Source organism: Mugil cephalus, chromosome 23 (genome assembly GCF_022458985.1).
Source record: "Mugil cephalus isolate CIBA_MC_2020 chromosome 23, CIBA_Mcephalus_1.1, whole genome shotgun sequence".
Lineage (NCBI taxonomy): Eukaryota > Metazoa > Chordata > Actinopteri > Mugiliformes > Mugilidae > Mugil > Mugil cephalus.
The window spans coordinates 14,015,513-14,034,400 of NC_061792.1; the positions used below are offsets into that span (position 1 = coordinate 14,015,513).

An 18,888-nucleotide genomic window follows, 5' to 3' on the forward strand; every position below is an offset into this window, starting at 1 on the left:
AACTGATCATTTTCTTGTGTTCCAAGTCATACTCATGTTTACGAGTTGTTTAAGACCGTTGCAGCACCGTTGGAAGCCACGAATCTCGGAATTGTAGAATTCTTGCAAGTATCGCCACGGCAACCACTCTGTGACCTCACAAATCATGTCACCAGTGTGGGCGGTGCCAAGAAGGGTCTGGCCCCGCCCACTGATCCCATCACCATGGCCACTGTTGATCTTATAACTGGACCTGAGATCAAAGAAAGTATTTTTCTTTTAACATATATCTGTCTGCAGGCTTTTAGTTGTTATAGTGTGCATACAACACAAGTCGTTTCTTTTGTTTGCAAAAAAAAAAAAAATTAACATCAAGCTATCGACATTTGATATTCTTTTGTAAGTGACAAAAAAAAAAGTTTACTGTATTTTATGAGAAGATTCTTAGGAGGAACAATGTTGCCCACCTTGTTTTCAAACTACATAGTTGAGGACTTCATTGGAAAAGGAGCCTTTGGTCAAGTTGTCAGGTGTTTCAAGCCGGCAACTAACAAGAAGGTGGCTGTTAAGATAACAAGGAACTATACAGTACAACAGGCAGAGGAAGAGGAAGTCATCCTCAGGAAGCTGAAGGATTTCAATCCTGACACATTCAACATTATAAGGTGGAAACGCTCGTTTATCGTCCAATCCTATTATTTCTGTCAGGAATTTGAACTTCTGGACATCAGCCTGAAGCAATTTCTTTACGGTAAAGAGACCCCACTACAGCTCAGCGGGATCCGGCCCATTTTATCTCAGATGGCTACAGCTCTGATGGCCCTCAAGAACCTGGGGATCATTCATTCAGATCTCAAACTGGAGAATATTATGCTGGTGGACCATGTTAGGCAGCCACTGAATGTCAAATTAATAGACTTTAGCTGTGCTTTCCAAACCTCTAATGCTCAGCAGGGTTCTTGTATTCAGGACTGGTCGTACCGGGCCCCAGAGACGATTATCGCTCTCCCCTTCAACGAGGCCATAGACATGTGGTCCCTCGGCTGCATTGCTGCAGAGCTGTTCCTGGGCTTCCCGCTGTACCTTGGGATCTGTGAATACGATATAATTTGGAACATAACACAGACTCAAGGAGAACTTCCAAAGCATTTACTCAATGCTGGACTCAAAACCAGAAACTTTTATCTGGAGTTTTGGCCCAACATCTGGAGACTCATGACACCACAGGAATATGGAATCAGTTCTTTAAATGGCTACGGGTTCAGATCCCTGGATGATCTGAAGAAATTCCGGCGGACTCCGATCAGTTGTCTGTCACAAGCAGACAACATGGCAGACAAGGCCGACCTGGATAACTTTGTGGCGCTGATAAAGGAGATGCTACAGCAGGATCCTGCTGAAAGAATAAACCCTGCCCAGGTGTTGCAGCATCCTTTTATTACAATGAGCCATCTGGTCGGCTACTTGAAATCCAGCTCCCATGTGAAGTCGTGCTTTGATTTGATGAGCATCTACTGTTCTCAAGCCAAAAACCCGGTGGTGCATTCAGGAGACGTAGCATCTCCTACCTTCTCCTTTGAGGTCAGAAGTTCACAAGAAGAGTCTAACATGGAATCTGTTCAATCTGACAGAAACCCCTTCAACCCTCCACTGAAAAGAAAGCGCATTGATGATGATGGCAGTAGAAAATTCATCAACAGTGGCCCACCACTGAAGAAGAGGAGAATATGTGAAGAGAGGCCTTCCTCATTGTCCTCCTCCTCTTCTTCCCTGACTAAGATCTGTGCCATGAAGAGGACCTACGATCAAATGACAGGGACTGGGAGGAAGCTCTGTGGACAGGAATATGCCGTAAAAAGGACCTATGATGAAATTTCAACATGCGGCAATGAAATCTCTCTTAACAGACGTTCCATGAGCAGATCCCCAGTTCGGAAGAAAATGAGGATTTACAAAGAGGAACGTTCTTTCTCTTCTTCACTTGGGAGTAACCTCTGTGCACAGGAATGTGTCATGAAAAGTAGACATGTTCAAACTTCACCATGCGATGATGACATCTCAGAGAGTCTCTCTCCAGAAAGGAAGAGGATTGACGACGATAACCGTAGACGCTCCACCAACAGATCCCCAACTCGGAAGAAGACGATTTACAAAGAGGACAGTTCCTCCTCTTCTTCTTCTTCACTTGGGAGTAACCTCTTTGCACAGGAATGTGCCATGAAAAGTAAACACGTTCAAACTTCACCATGCGACAATGAAATCTCTGAGAGTCTCTCCTCAAGAAGGAAGATTAAGATTAAGAGGATCACATTTATGGAGGACAAAGACTTGACAGTGGGCCCCAGCACCTCTAAAGACATCCCTTCCACTTCCAACACAATGCCAACAGAAAATGAGGAAGAGAAAGTACCTAAGATCTGGCTCATCGGGTCTACTTACATTAAACGAGCAGAGTCGTCGGCGTATAAAAACTTTGGAGAGAACTTTGGACTAAACGCAGAAGTTAAGTGGTTTGGAAAAGGACGCATGCGCTGGAGTGAGGTCCTCCCTCGTTTTTATGCTGAATTGTACACACAGAGTCCCCCTGACATCCTGGTCGTCCATGCCGGAGGCAACGATCTGGGGCTAGTGTTCGCTGGAGAACTAGCTTCGCAAATGCAAGAGGATTTGACACAGCTCCATGAAGAGTTCCCCTCCATGACAATTGCATATTCCTGCATCAATGAACGGCAAGTGTGGAGATATGGGACGCCGAGATGGATCAATAACGACAGGAAGGCCGTCAACAGAGCCATGAGAAGGGCTGCCGACTCCTTCGGTGGTGTAGTCATTGAGCATTATCACCTGAAATACTACGACAACTCAATATTTCTATCAGACGGAGTGAACTTCACCAGAGATGGAAATGAAATCTTTGTGACCAGCATACGCGATGTGATTGAGAAGATACTGCAGAGACAAACACCTTGACATAACACATATTATTCACATGTTGAAAAAAATAATAGTAATAAAAATAGCAATAAAACCAAGACTAATATCTGTCTGAATAATAATAATATTCATGAATATAATAATAACAATATTCATAAAATGTGTCTCACATTTCTTCTTTTAACTGCATCTACTGCATAAATCAGGCACAAAATATTGTTCTTCTTTAAGTGTATCTTCTTAGACTGCATGGTGTACATTTACTAAACACCCCTTATACAACACTCAACATGGTACAGTCCACCTCCCCCTTCCTATAAATCTAGTTGGAATCTTCCACTTCCTGTTTGCCAGTCTGGCCTCCTACCTGGGCAGGTGTGGATGGAGCACATGGAACAAACATTTGGGTAATTTGAATCTGTGAATGAATGAGACTGAATGTGAATGTTTATTTCTCTGAGTTCACCTGAAATCCTTCAACTCAGACATTTACCAGTGAAATCGTTTCAGAAAAGTCTAAAATTAGTGAAGAAAGTTATATTCCTTTGTCCCCCACCACCAGTAAATCAAGCAACAACACAGGACACCACAACACAAGATGAAACAAGCTACTTGATGAAAGACTAAAGTTGGGATGTTTTGTCAGAATTTTGAAGTTCAAGTCTAAGATTTATTATTACCTGAATGCTCATAACATAATCAGGTAGACTACAAACTCTGGTAGCACTTCACCAAGTAGCTGCCTTCATGATAGTATAGACATCATAATAGACATTTTTTTATAACTTTAATTTTTTATTGAGTTTTTACATGTATGTAGGCAAAAACAATACATCAAAGAAGATACAAGTTAAAGTAACAATAATAACACTAACAGACTGTCTGGATTCAGTCCACTGTTCCATTTAGCATTAGCATTTAGCATTTAGTGTTCTCATTGAGCCAGTTTCTTGTGTCTTACTCTCTGCTAGTAACACTTTAGTCAAGTACAGATCTTCTTTCACTACAACCTTCTCAATATTCCCAAGAATCATCACTTGTGTTTGGAATTTCACATCCCAACACATTTTTTACATCTGAGTTAACATTTTGCCAGTATTTTTATACACTTCCAGAAGATGCGTTCATGGTCTGCCTCCACGCTCCCACATAATCTCCAGCAGTCCTGCTGTGAAGCCAGTTGCCTAGATTTATATCTTTGCTCTTATACGTTGTGTGTGTGTGTGTAATCTCTCAGCTGCAAGTGTCTATAGAAGTCTTTGTTTTCGAGGATCTTGGAAACGTAGAAGTTGTCCACCTTCTGATACTGTACATATTAAATGCTGGATCATACGACCCTGGCTTCATATATCCCATCATATATCATGGCATATATCCCTCTTTTATGTTTGTATTTTCTTATAACAGTGCTCCATGTTTCAAGTGTAAATGCTACTATTGGGTTCATAGCATGTCTCTTCATTGAAGCCAAATCTCTTTAGTACCTCGTACAGGAATAACCAACTAACACTATCAGCATCCAAACTAACCAGAATTGTACTTGCGGTACTTCTGGTATATGGACCTGAAGTCTTTTGCAAATAGTTGATGTAAATAATTTGTAGTCTACATTTAAAAGTGAGATCGGCCTATAGTTTTTGCAATCTTCTTTATCTTTGCCTTCTTTAGGTATAATGGTAATCATCGCCTACGACATTTTTTATCATATATTTTTTATCACATACTATACTATGACTTTTCTACTGGACATACTATACTAAGACTTTTTTATTCTACCTCCTGAAGTCTATGACTATTTCCTTGGTCTTGGACGTGTTCAGCAGAAGGAAGTTCCACAGGAAATATACTATACTATGGCTACTATGGCTCATATATTTGTTATTACATACTATACTATGACCTTTTATATCACATACTATGCTATGACTTTTTTATTGGACACGCTACACTATGAGTTTTTTCATCACGTACTATAGAATTACTTTTTGATCACACATTTTATCACATACTCTAGAATGATTTTTTTTCATATACTATTCTATGATTTTTTCATTCAACATACTACACTATGTTTTTTTTATGACTTTTTTATCATACATTTTTTATCACATACTATACTTTGACAGTTTGTTGTCGAGGTACACCCCTAAGAACTTGTCGTCCCCTCCTGAATGTCCTCCCTCTGATGCTGACTGACAGGAGCTGTTGCTTAGATCTCCTAAAGTCTATGACTATTTCCTTGGTGTTAGTGCTCCAGTCACTGCAGGACCACAATATACTATACTATGACTTTCTATTGCATACTATACAATTACGATTTTTTGTTACATACTATACTATGACTTTCTATTCCATTATACTATTATGACTTTTTATTACATACTATACAGTGACTTTTTTATCACATACGATCACATCACATATATATATACTATGACTTATAACATACTATACTGTGACCTTTTTATTATATACTATACTATTATGACTTGAAGGTTCTTAAGATGGCTTTTTTCAACATACTATACAATGACTTTTTTTTTTCTAATAGTCAAGTAACAGGTAGTAATAAATCAGCATGAGAAAAACGGTTCTGTTCTAACCATCTGCTTCTATATCACTACACCGGTCCACGGCCATGATGGTTTCCAAGACTCAACCCAGAGAACAGGACCTTCACAAGCAATAACACCCTGTAGGTAAAGTATATTACATTAACATTTAAAACGCTTTTTAAATTGTTCATTTTATGGCTTTGAACATTTTCATCAAAATTCTTTCATCATTTTCTTTTTTTTTAATCCCACAGTAGGATGCCTACTAGTTGTGGACTTATTTGTTTTAGTTTTTTTTTAACTTTTTTTTTTTACTATAACTATTTTTTAATACTAGAGTAACAGGTATTGTTAAAATAGAAACTCATTTTGTTGCAGCCTGTTGCATATTAGTTAGTGGGTTTCGTTCTAACCTCCTACTTCTATCACTCCAGAACATCAGGAGGAGACGCGGCCATGATGGTTTCTAAGACTTCACCTGAACAACAGCAACTTTGCAAAAGGTGCAGTGTATTAAATTAAATGATCGTTTTAAAGTGGTTTAAAATGATGTTATGTTATTGTTTGTTATATTATGTACGTAGTATTGTTTGACTGTTTCATAATTGTAGACTAACATGTTTTGTTCTAATCTCTCCAGGAGGAGACGCGGCCATGATGGTTTCCAGGACTTCGCGTGAAGAGGAGGATCTTCGCGCTGCAGGTAACGTATGTTTTTTATATCTGTCCCTCTGTTTGGAGGGACAGATATGTTTGTACTGGACCCCCACAGCTTTTCCAGATTTCAGAGATAATGAAGGCCCTCCCCCCTCTCCAGACTCCTCCCACCTCACAACTAACTCCACCCATTAACTCCTCCCACCTCACCACTAACTCCACCCACTAGCCCCTCCACTCTACTGACTCCTCCCCCCTCACTGTAAATCTCCAGCTGCTCTTAGTTATGGGAGACATAACCCCGTCCTTCTACCTCTCAGAAACCACGGGGAGGACACGGCCCCCCCCGCGCCTGCTACCACAGGACCCACTCCGATGATCCAGGCCCCCGACAACGGGCGGGATTCGAACCAATCTCCTGCAACTTCCAGCCGCGGTTGAACCACCACACGCCACCGAGAACCCCTCACACTTGGACCTTCTCTCTGAGCGCTTTTGTCATCGTCACTTTGGAATCTGGACTTTAAAAGTCACGACTGTCATAACATTTGAACCCATGACTTCACACTCACCATAGACTCTTCTAACAGTCTGAGCTATTTGTCCACAGGTTCCTCCTCTTTCTTGGAGATTTTCAGTCTCTACTTTGAGTGTTGGACTCTAAAATTCATAGACTACGATAAGAGTTGAACCCACGTCTTCAGAACCTCCAAGAGCTTTTCTGTTTGTTTCTGTGGTTGATTAAATCTAAAAATTCACATGTCTCCAGAACATTAACGAACTGACCTTACACCTTAGGCCACCAATGAAAAGACCCCCACAGCTTCCCCGACCTGCGTCAGAAGATGTCCATCAGCATTTGTCTTGTAACTGTAGAGTCAGCGTGTCCCTCGTTTAGGAAACGTCTAATGTCTCCTCTCGTTCTGCTGTAGGACCCTGTGCTGTTCACCGGCACCATGAGGAAGAACCTGGACCCGTTCAGTTACCACAGCGATGAAGAGTTGTGGAGCGCGTTGCAGGAAGTCAGTGACACGTCTCGAATATATGGCTCATACATGACATTAAATGAGTCTGTCTGTCACACAATGTGTTTATATCAAGCTACATTTAAACGTTGGTTCCTCCCTGTAACACGCTTCAGTATTTAGACAAAAACAACAAGTACTCTAATACCACGGCCCTGGGACACGGAAACCTGTTCCTCAAGAGAAAGTTTTAAAGGCCTATAATTAGAGCCAATGCAAGTAATGTTCAACAACTTGCCTGGGACATGGACAGAAAGTTTTATTGCCCCTATAGGCATTGCTATGTTTATGTAAAAGTAAAAGCTATGTAATTAAGTTAGTTAACCAACTTCTTTCTTAAGTTACTAAGTAACTTCTTTCATTCATAAGTTACTTTCAACATTTTTAATAAGTTACTTAAAAATGTTTTGACCAACATATTAATATGTTACTACTTTAGTAATGAAACTTCATAATCTTTACTCTTTTAGTAATGATAATTCATAATCTTATATAAATGTTGGCTAATTCATTTTCATCAAAATTCTTCCATCATTTTTCTTGTTCTCTTTTCTTCCTTTCACTTCCTCAACTCTTTTTTTTTTTTTTTCTCTTCTCTCCCTTCACTGTAAAACTCCAGCCTGTCGTAGTTCTGGGTCCCATAACCCCCTCCTTGTGTTGCTCGGAAAGCGCGGGGGAGGACACGGCCCCCCCCCGGCCTGCTACTGCAGGGATGTTTGGTGGATCCAGGCCCCCGGCCACGGATGGGAATCGAACCAATCTCTTGCGACTTCCAGTCGCGGTTGAAACCCACCACGCCACCGACGGCCCTTCACACTTGAACCTCCTTTCTGAGCGCTTTTAAGTCTTCACTTTGGAATCTGGACTTCAAAACACACCGACCGTGATAAGATTCGAACCCATGACTTCCAGACTGCCAAGCAGCCTCCTAACAGCCCGCGCTGTTTGACCCGACAGGAGGTTCTATGACGTCTACGACATTTGACTCTTCACTTTGGAATCTGGACTTTAAAAGTCTCCAGCACCGATAAGATTTGAACCCATGTTCTCAGAGTCTCCAGACAGTCGTCTATCAGCGTGAGCTATGTGACCACATGCTTCTGACCTTTCTTACAGCTTTTTATTCTTCACTCGCGGTGGTGGACTTTAAAAACCACTGCACGTCATAAGACTTGAACCCAGGACTTAAGAATGACAACACCGTCCTCCAACAGCCTGAGCTATGAGACCACACACCCACTGTCTTTCTTAGAGCTTTTCATTCTTCACTTTGGGGGTTGGACTTTAAAAGCTCCTGAGTGTCATCAGGCTTCAACCAAAATCTTAAGAGATTCCTCAAACAGGCTGGAACTTCACTGTCACAAGAATCAAACCCAGATCATCAGGAGCCTTTAAACACCCCTCTAACAGTCTGAGCTATTTGGCCGCATGGATGTTTTTATTGTGGCCCATCATCAGAATTTAACCCACGTCTTCAGAATCCCTTAAGTATAAGAAGCTCCTTTCTTTCTCCATCACTTTGGCAGAGATTTATCTTGGTCTCATCAGTCCATAAGATTGTTTGTTCCAGACCTTCTGTGGCTCATCTCTGTACTTCTTTGCAAACTTCAGTCTTACCTTCTGATTCTTACTACTGATGAGTGCTGACATCTTTTGGTGTCTTCTTCCAACAGTGGACTGTGACACCTTCACCTCTGCACTGACGACTCTCTGGTCTTCATGTTGGTTCGTCGTCTTCAACATGAAATGCAATACTTTATAGGTTTCAACCCAGCCCAAAAATGCCGGCTCAACGTCGGCAGATTCAAACGTACAACCTTGAAACTACCAAACAGTCGTCTAACAGCCAGACAAATAGTACAATGGGTTCCTGCACATTTGACTCATTTAGGGTGTTGACTTTGTGTGACTTTGTTGGGAAAATTCAGGAACTGTCCGAACGATTGAACAAGGTTTCAAAATGACTGGAGAGCCACTAGCCGGCCTGAGTGATGTCATCTCGCTTTCTGAAATCATTTCAGACTTTGTCTCCTGCAGCAACTCTGTAAAGTCTCATTTTGCCAGCTTATATATGAGGTGTTTTTTTTGGCTCAGTCTGGTGTGTTACAGCGTCAGACTAACCCAATCAGACACCATTATGTACAATTAAACGGCCTCATGATCTCCTGGCTGATTAGCTTTGTGCCAGGAACAATAAAACCATGTGAAGAAAGCGGATACAGATAATGAAAGAACGGCCGAATCATAGCAGAGCTTTAGTACCTTTGTTTTAATAAGGGGAAAAAAAAAAGTTGACTTGACTGAAGCTTTTACTTTGAAAGTCAGAGCACATGAACACATCACTACAGTAGAATCCAGTCTTCGCTCTGTTCGTTCTCTGCAGGTTCAGCTGAAGTCTGTGGTGGAGGAGCTACCTGCTAAGTTAGAAACGGTCCTGGCAGAGTCCGGCTCCAACTTCAGCGTGGGACAGAGGCAGCTGGTGTGTCTGGCCAGAGCCATCCTCAGGAAGAACCGCATCCTCATCATCGACGAGGCCACAGCCAACGTGGGCCCCAGGTACTGAACATTAAAGAGGAACAAAAACAAAACACTTGATTAACATCCAGCTCTAACACAAACATCCTCTGATGCTGCAGGACAGATGAACTGATCCAGGAAACCATACGAGACAAGTTCAGAGACTGCACCGTCCTCACCATCGCTCATCGCCTCAACACCATCATAGACAGCGACCGCATCCTGGTGAGATCTGCCCCCTGGTTATACAAGTGTCTGTTTTCTACCTACCGCACTGTTCAACCTGAAACAGAAAAGGGACAGATGAATTGCTTTGTGTCCAGGTCTTAGATGCGGGGAAGATCCACGCCTACGACGAGGCCTACACCCTCCTGCAGGATCCAGAGGGCATCTTTTATAAAATGGTGCAACAAACTGGTAAACAGGAAGCAGCAGCTCTGCTAGCGGCAGCCAAACAGGTGACTACTGCTTCTCTGCAGCTGGAGAGGACGGGGGCCGACAGAGAGGCCACAGCTCCAGCCTCAGAGCGGCCGGCGAGACGCTCAGCCCCAACAGTGCTGCTGCTGATCCTTCAGGCTCGGACACCGAGCTCGGAAACGTTGATGCAGAGCAAGCTTTTTATTTATCACGTGTTGAAGCGCTGCCTTGGAGAGATGACTTCCAAACAGCCACGTGATCCTTAAAGAACACTAAGTGCCTTGTTTCAGGTTTGCACTTGGTAATTTAACTGATGAAAAGATCCAAAGTTGCACGTCAACAAACGGGACGACCGTTGAATGTCCTGCTCCGACACATTTCAAAGAGATCACACTTTAAACGTTGATTTCTGTTGTAGTATTTTAAATGGTTATTTTTGCTAAAAAAAAAAAAAAACACTCCAAACATTTTTTTCCTAACTGGCATCATAATGCGTACCATAGAGGGTTAATACACACAGAACTATAACTATCATTGCCCTCTGGTGGACACATGGAGGAACTACAATACATCAGTTTAACAGACACATAGAACTACAAGTATATCTGCCCTCTGGTGGCATCTGTAAGTAATTACAACTGTCTATTTTGAATTATTATTATTTTGTCGTACTCCTCGTTGTTAAATAGTTTTTTGTTCAGAGAATAAAGACAGAACGTCTCCTTTTAATGGAGCAGATGAACTTTTTGCTTTAACACATCAGTTGGTATCAAAACGTCTCACCTTCAAATAAATAAAGCAAAAGAAGAAGATGTTGGAGAGTGAAATACTTCTTCTTCACCTGCAGTAAACACACATCACTTTACTCTTCTTCATTTCACATCATTTAAGTTGATTAAATAAAAATGCACACATCTGCTTGAAATATAGAATGATGAGACCTGCACCACTGACTGTTCTCCTCAACATCCTGTCACGACATTTACAAATCAACAACATCTTTGGACAGATTTGGAGATTAAAATTTATTAAATTGTTGTTTTCAAGTCTTGGCTTGGTACTGTATGGAAATGTTAACAAATTAATACTACAGAATATTTAACCCAAACAACACAAGCTCCTCCTCTATTAGCTTTAAAGCTAACAGCTAAACACGAACAGGAAGTCAACTTCAACACGAAATATCACTGTACCTGGAAATATCTCTCGACATCTACATTCATTTATTTATTTCCTCTTCATAGAGTCGCGAGTTCATTTTAGGAAAAACAACGTTAACTTGAGACCGAAGTTACGTTGCTAACTTAACATAAATCAGGTTAATTAACCGACACCTGTTCATTACTTCCGGTTTTGTCTTCTTCGGCATTAAAATTACCTGTAATGGAGATTCGTCTCCATCTAGCGGTGAAATGATGAACTACATGATGTCGTCTTAATAACAACACAGGGACACGATCACTGCCCTCCAGTGGTCACTGTCAGTAACTACAACTGTTTTGTATTTTATTTTATTTTATATTTTCCGTGAGTTGATCTATCTATCAGCATCTATCAGCATCTATCAGTATGTTTCAGTATCTATCAGTATCTATCAGTATGTTTCAGTATCTATCGATAACAGGTGAAAACAGCCTATTCATACACAAACATTATTCTGGAAACAAAGCGACAGCAGAGAAAATAAGACGAACGTGACGTTATTGAGCAAAAAGACGGAAAACTTTACCTCCAGGAGAAAAGGAGACGAGACTCTGAGTGAAGCTCCAACCAGGAACAAATAAATATTAGTAACTGAATGAGTTACACCTGAACTTAATGGGTTCAATGAACACAGGTGACAGGAAGTCATTGTGAATATATCTATGTGTGTAAACTAAGAAAAACTATAACGATCACTGTCCTCTGCTGGACACATGTTAGTAACTGTCATACTTTTCAATTAATATATTTATTTATTAATCACGTACTTGTGGTTGTTAAATAGTTTGTTCTTCAGAGAATAAAGACACAACGTCATTTTAAATTGAGCATATGGACTTTTTTGCTTTAACACATCAGTTGGTATCAAAACGTTTCACCTTCAAATAAATAAAGCAAAAGAAGAAGATGTTGGAGAGTGAAATACTTCATCTTCACCTGGAGAAAAGAAGCCACAGCTGTAAAACAACCAGAGGGAGATGAAGACTGATGAAGATCAAATAAATGTAAATGTTAAACGTCACAAATGGAGTTAGACCTGATCATAAACATTGAAAACACTTTGGATGAATTATCATATTTATTTAAGTATGTGGTCTAAGTTTGTAGATGAAAACTGTTGTTTTTTTTTATTAATGAACATGGAAGAACTGACTCGTAAGTAAAAACCTTAATCAGTTATAAAAATCAAACTATAACTATCATTGCCCTCTGGTGGACACATATAGGAACTACAATACATCAGTTTAATAGACACATAGAACTATAACTATCACTGCCCTCTGGTGGACACATATAGGAACTACAAGTATATCTGCCCTCTGGTGGCATCTGTAAGTAACTACAACTGTCTATTTTGTATTATTATTATTATTATTTATTTTTTTGTCGTACTCCTCGTTGTTAAATAGTTTTTTTGTTCAGAGAATAAAGACAGAACGTCTCCTTTTAATGGAGCAGATGAACTTTAATGGAGCAGATAAACGTATTTCTTTAACATATCAGTTGGTATCAAAACGTTTCACCTTCAAATAAATAAAGCAAAAGGAGAAGATGTTGGAGAGTGAAATACTTCATCTTCACCTGGAGAAACGAAGCCACAGCTGTAAAATAACCAGAGGGAGATGAAGACTGATGAAGATCAAATAAATGTAAATGTTAAACGTCACAAATGGAGTTAGACCTGATCATAAACATTGAAAACACGGTTTAAACAACTTTTACATTACTTTGGATGAATTATCATATTTATTTAAGTATGTGGTCTAAGTTTGTAGATGAAAACTATTGTTTTTTTTATTAATGAACATGGGAGAACTGACTCGTAAGTAAAAACCTTAATCAGTTGTAAAAATCAAACTATAACTATCATTGCCCTCTGGTGGACACATATAGGAACTACAATACATCAGTTTAATAGACACATAGAACTATAACTATCATTGCCCTCTGGTGGACACATGGTGGAACTACAATACATCAGTTTAATAGACACATAGAACTATAACTATCACTGCCCTCTGGTGGACACAAGGTGGAACTACAATACATCAGTTTATCATATTTATTTATTTTCACAGTTGATTTATATTTATGCTGTTTTACATGGCTGTTTTTAATTTATTTCATATTTATCTTTCATTGTCATTTCTTTTTTTTCTTCCTTTCTTTTTTATTTTATTTATGTATTTATTTTTTTTAGGTCTCCAGTGTTCTGTCACGCTTGGGGATGTTCCTTTCTACCCCTGTCCCTTGGGTCCCCTCGGCCTGGGTCGCTGGACGCTCTGCACTTAGGTGTAGGGACCACCTCTCTGCCTGGGGTGGGCTGATCTTTGCTCGTGAGGAGTAGAAAATGCTCATTTCTGGTCAATTCATTTCACAAACTTAGGTGACAAAAACTCACAAATGAACCCACCAACAAGAACTCATACCGTTTCATCTCTTTTCAGTCTTCATCGTCTTAGGCTACGAGAGAAAATGTTCTAATAAAAATATGAGACTGTAGGTGTGAAATATTAAGCTAAAATTCTACAATCAATGAGTATCAGTGTTATTGGATGTGAACAGTTGTAGTTCCTCATAGTGACCACTGGAGGGCAAATACCGGCAAGTAGGAAATGATCATCTTTAATGAAATAAAACATCTTTCCATCACTATATAACTTTTACCTACAGGCTGACATCTAAAAACCAGAATTAAATTAAAAAACATATCAAAGTAGATGCTGAGACTGTATGAATGCATCAAATGGGCAACACCCCTACTACAATACCCCACTTGGTAGAGTCCACCTCCCCCTTCCATAAATGTAGTTGGACTCCTCCACTTCCTGTTTGCCAGTCCGGCCTCCTACCTGGACAGGTGTGGATGGAGCACATGGAACAAACATTTGGGTAATTTGAATCCGTTTATTTCACCTGAAATCCTTCAACTCAGACCTTTACCAGTGAAATCACTCATCAGAAAACATTCAAATCCATTGATACCATCCAAACGAGTTCAGTGAAGAACTGAACTTTGTCCCTAAAACACCACCAGCTGGAAATGTGATGATGAGTGTTACGGGCCAGTGTGTGTGTGTGGCCTTGTCTTTTTGTTCTTTCATTCCCCCCCCCCAACCTGGTGGTTCCCAGCTGATTGTTTTGTTTGTGGTCTGCTGTTATTTCCTCGCGGAGTGTTTTTGGTGATGGCAGCGTTTCACGCTGGCGCATTTGTGTCGGATCCCTCATTAATGTGTTTGATAAATGTACAAAAAGTGATCTACGTGTGATTGCCGAGTATTATGGTGTTCCGGTTTCTATGTCCCTTGTCAAAGCTGAGCTAAAGGCGGTGCTTTTAGATGAGTTGGTCAGTAGAGGAGTTCTCTTCGACCGGTGGTGTGCGGCCTGTAAGGCCGACAATTTTGCCTCGGTGCGCGAACTTATGTTGCTGGAGGAATTTAAAAGTTGTGTTTCTGAGCGTACTGCTGTTGTTGGCTAAACGTGAGTCCCCTCGGGAGGTTTTGCCGAAGTCTGGTTCGCAGGTGTCAGGAGCTAATGTTCCTTCTGTTTCCAAAGCTGATCGGCAATGTTTTTATTGTCATAAGTCGGGTCATTTGATCGCGGATTGTGTTGCCTGGAAGCGTAAGCAGCCTGTTGTGAGGCCACCAAAAGGTGTGGGGCTTATTAAAACGTCCATCAGTAGCGAGACCATAGTGTCAGAGGTTCCTGAAGACTGTTTTAGGCCTTTCATATTCAAGTGTTGGGTGTCTCTTGCGGGACAGGCCAGGGACCAGCGCCTAGTGACTGCGCTGCGTGACACTGCCTGCTCGCAGTCCCTCATTTTGTCCAGTGTGTTGCCATCTGGTGCTGAGTCTGACACCAGTGCTGTGGTTAGGGGGATTGAGATGGGTTTCATTCCCGCCCCTCTGCACCGAATCCATGTGCAGTCGGATCTGGCAACTGGTTATTTTCATGTGGGGGTTCGCCCGTGTTTTCCTATTAGTGGTGTCGATTTCATCATGGGTAATGATATTACCCATGTTTATCCTGTTCCTAAGGTCGTTGCTGAGCCCATTCCAGAGTCTGATCCTGATGAGTTGGCTGAAAAACATCCTGATGTGTTTACGGTTAGTGTGCTAACAAGAGCTAAGGCCCGTGGGCAGGCTCGGGACCAGGAGGTTGATTTGGCCGATTCTCTGTTTCTATCTATTCTCTCCCAGGATGACAGCAAACAGATCAATCCTTAGCTAAATGTATGGCTGCTGCTGTGAAGATAGCCCTTAGTCACCTGGGGGTAACTAAGACCTATCATCGAGTCCTCCGGCATTTCTTTAAAGGATTTAAAGGATGATGTGACGAATTTTTGTAGGTGTTGCAATACTTGTCAGATTGTAGGGAAACCGAATCAGCCTGTGCCCCCTGCTCCTCTCCGTTGGTGAGCCTTTCGAGCATGTGATTGTTGATTGTGTGGGTCCATTGCCTAGAACTAAGGCTGGCAACCAGTTCATGTTAACATGATGTGTGTCTCCACTCGGTTTCCTTATGAATCTCCGAGTTCATGTCGAATGCTGAGCAACATCTGTCCTATCTTCCCCCAGCTCAGCGTCAGGATGTGCTTGACCTTCTCGTTACCTACCCCACTTTGCATGGGGATGTGCCATCCCATACCAACGTGTTAGAACATGATATTGATGTGAGTGATCATACACCCATTAAGCAGCATGCATACCGTTGTCCTGTTGAGAAAAGTTTAACGCAACGTGCATCTGACATTTCTGCATTTGTAACCCCTGATGCCTTCTTGCACTTTCCAGCGCCTCATGCAGCATGTATTGGGAAATGTGCCTGACTGTAGCGTGTACTTAGATGATGTGGTGGTCTATTCCAGAGACTGGGTGAGTCACATCTCAATCTCTGCTGCCAAGTCCCTCCTCTGTAGTGCCCCAGTGTTGGCTGTACCCAACTTCTCCAGGCCTTTCAAGCTAGAAGTCGATGCGAGTGCCATAGGAGCTGGAGCAGTGCTATTGCAAGACGGTGTTGATAATGTGTGCCACCCTGTCTGCTACTTCTCAGTGAAGTTTAAAAAGCATCAGCTGAATTACTCAACGATTGAGAAAGAAACCCTGGCCATGCTCCTTGCTTTGTGTGTGTGTGTGTGTGTGGCCTTGTCTTTTTGTTCTTTCATTTCAGGTACCGCCTTCCCCCCCTTCCTGTCTGAAAAGGCTTCTTCTTGGTTTATTGTATATTGTAAATAAATCCCTGCGATTGCAGACGCTCCTTGGTTGGCTTCTTTGCTTTGTTTTCTCCTTTTACCTCAATTGTTACCTCCTTGTGTTCCCCTAGACATTTTCTGCCCTGTCGGGTCGTAACAATGAGAATCTTAACTTTTATGTTTTTTTGTTAAGCTTCAACAAAGGTAGTAATGTTAGCACATTTATATATTAAAATAATTAACTTATACCCATTCAAACCACTATAGTAAAAAGGCCCCAGTTCAACCACCTCTACTGCCCCCCCCCCCCCCCCCCCCCCCCATTTCATTTCTGTTTCTAAGTTCTATAAATTTACACCTTTTGCTGTTACACATCTTTTTTTTTTTTTGTTGTTGTTGTTGATTTAATTTGTTTATTTGCACATTGAAGACAGAAAATATTAAAATGGTATAAAAATGATTAGTTGTCCCCTACGTAAAGTAAACACAGTAAACAATCTTCTGGATAAATTTAACTTTGTTTAGAAAAGTAGAACAGTGACCAGCTTCACTTTTAATAAAATGTTCACTGGTTTACTGATACCTGTCGATGTGAAAGTGATAGACTTCTTCTTTCTTTCTTTTCTCATAGTAGAATAACAGATGGTGATAATCTAGTGACATTAATAAAAGTTGGTTTTGTTCTAACCTCCTACTTCTATCACTCCAGGACATCAGGAGGAGACACGACCCAATGCTACTATTGGCTATTTTTTTTATTGGACATGCTATACTATGACTTTCTCATTCAATATACTATATATATATATATATATTTTTTTAGCAGACCAGTAAATTCTTCTATTTTCTTTTTTTTTAATCCCACAGTAGGATGCCTACTAGTTTTTTTAACTTTTTTTTTTTTACTATAAGACTAACAGGTATTGTTAAAATAGAAACTCATTTTGTTGCAGCCTGTTGCATATTAGTTAGTGGGTTTAGTTCTAACCTCCTACTTCTATCACTCCAGAACATCAGGAGGAGACACGGCCATGATGGTTTCTAAGACTACGACTAAACAACAGCAACGTCGCAGGAAGACTCTACAGGTGAAGTTTATTACATTACTATTTTAAACAGTTTTAAAATTAGTCATTATGACAAACCATGATAATCCAAACTGGCTTAATGTTTCATTCATCAAAAGTCTTCCATCGTTTTCGATAGAGCAATAGATAGGTAGTCATAACATGTAAGATTTTTTGTTGCACATTAGTAAATGTTGGTTTAGTTCTAACCTCCTACTTCTATCACTCCAGAACATCAGGAGGAGACACGGCCATGATGGTTTCTAAGACTTCACCCGAACAACAGCAACTTTGCAAAAGTTGCAAAAGTTAAAGTGGTTTAAAATGATGTTATGTTATTGTATGTTATATTATGTACGTAGTATTGTTTGACTGTTTCATAATTGTAGACTAACATGTTTTGTTCTAATCTCTCCAGGAGGAGACGCGGCCATGATGGTTTCCAGGACTGAGCCTGAACCCTTCCACTACTGTCCCTGACTCCTCCCACCTCACCACTAACTCCACCCATTAACTCCTCCCACTGACCCCTCCCCTACTACCCATCTCATCTTTGACTCCACCCACTAGCCCCTCCTCTCTGCTGACTCCTCCCACCACTGACTCCTCCCCCCTCACTGTAAAACTTAGTTCTAGGAGACATAACCCCGTCCTTCTACCTCTCAGAAACCACGGGGAGGACACGGCCCCCCCCGCGCCTGCTACCACAGGACCCCGACAACGGGCGGGATTCGAACCACACACCACCGAGAACCCTTCACACTTGGACCTTCTCTCTGAGCGCTTTTGTCATCGTCACTTTGGAATCTGGACTTTAAAAGTCACGACTGTCATAAGATTTGAACCCATGACTTCACACTCACCATAGACTCTTCTAACAGTCTGAGCTATTGTATTTCTTGGAGCTTTTCAGTCTCTACTTTGAGTGTTGGACTCCAAAATTCATAGATTACGATAAGAGTTGAACCCACGTCTTCAGAACCTCCAAGAAGTCCTGAGCTATCTGACCACACATGTGCTCACTCTTCCTGGAGCTTTTCTGTTTGTTTCTAAATCTAAAAGTTCTCATGGGGACACGGAAACCTGTTGTTCAACAACTTGCCTGGGACATGGACAAAAAGTTTTATTGCCCCTATAGGCATAGCTATGTTTATGTAAAAGTAATGTAATTAAGTAAGTTAACTAACTTCTTTCTTAAGTTACTAAGTAACTTCTTTCATTCATAAGTTACATTCAACATTTTGAAAAAAAAATGTTTTTACCAACATGTTAATATGTTACTACTTTAGTAATGAAACTTCATAATCTTTACTACTTTAGTAATGATAATTCATAATCTTATA

The 18,888-nt window shown here is 40.9% G+C and overlaps 1 protein-coding gene and 3 long non-coding RNA genes across 4 annotated transcripts; 3 read left to right on the top strand and 1 right to left on the bottom strand.

Moving 5' to 3' along the window:
- Positions 1 to 3,235: 3,235 nt before the first annotated feature.
- LOC125001043 lies at positions 3,236 to 6,832 on the top strand. The gene is made up of 5 exons (XR_007111443.1): positions 3,236 to 3,320; positions 5,567 to 5,612; positions 5,903 to 5,971; positions 6,109 to 6,171; positions 6,446 to 6,832. It is a non-coding gene; the product is annotated as an uncharacterized LOC125001043 (long non-coding RNA).
- A 179-nt stretch (positions 6,833 to 7,011) lies between these two features.
- LOC125001025 (ATP-binding cassette subfamily C member 4-like) lies at positions 7,012 to 10,924 on the top strand. The gene is made up of 4 exons (XM_047576937.1): positions 7,012 to 7,147; positions 9,534 to 9,706; positions 9,787 to 9,892; positions 9,991 to 10,924. Exons 1-4 carry the CDS (start codon positions 7,082 to 7,084, stop codon positions 10,348 to 10,350), a joined length of 705 nt encoding a protein of 234 aa, XP_047432893.1. The 5' UTR covers positions 7,012 to 7,081; the 3' UTR covers positions 10,351 to 10,924.
- LOC125001053 lies at positions 9,557 to 11,632 on the bottom strand. The gene is made up of 3 exons (XR_007111459.1): positions 11,278 to 11,632; positions 9,847 to 9,950; positions 9,557 to 9,709 (listed from the first exon to the last, which is right to left on the bottom strand). It is a non-coding gene; the product is annotated as an uncharacterized LOC125001053 (long non-coding RNA).
- Positions 11,633 to 13,175: 1,543 nt separating this feature from the next.
- On the top strand, positions 13,176 to 18,399 carry LOC125001077. Its single transcript, XR_007111488.1, has 3 exons — positions 13,176 to 14,179; positions 17,488 to 17,566; positions 17,777 to 18,399. It is a non-coding gene; the product is annotated as an uncharacterized LOC125001077 (long non-coding RNA).
- The last annotated feature ends 489 nt before the right edge of the window (positions 18,400 to 18,888 follow it).

Coding starts and splice junctions, on each gene's coding strand:
- LOC125001025 (XM_047576937.1), top strand. CDS start 7,082: ATGAGGAAGAACCTGGACCCGTTCAGTTACCACAGCGATGAAGAGTTG. Junction 7,148..9,533: donor TGTGGAGCGCGTTGCAGGAA/GTCAGTGACACG, acceptor CGTTCTCTGCAG/GTTCAGCTGAAGTCTGTGGT. Junction 9,707..9,786: donor ACAGCCAACGTGGGCCCCAG/GTACTGAACATT, acceptor CTGATGCTGCAG/GACAGATGAACTGATCCAGG.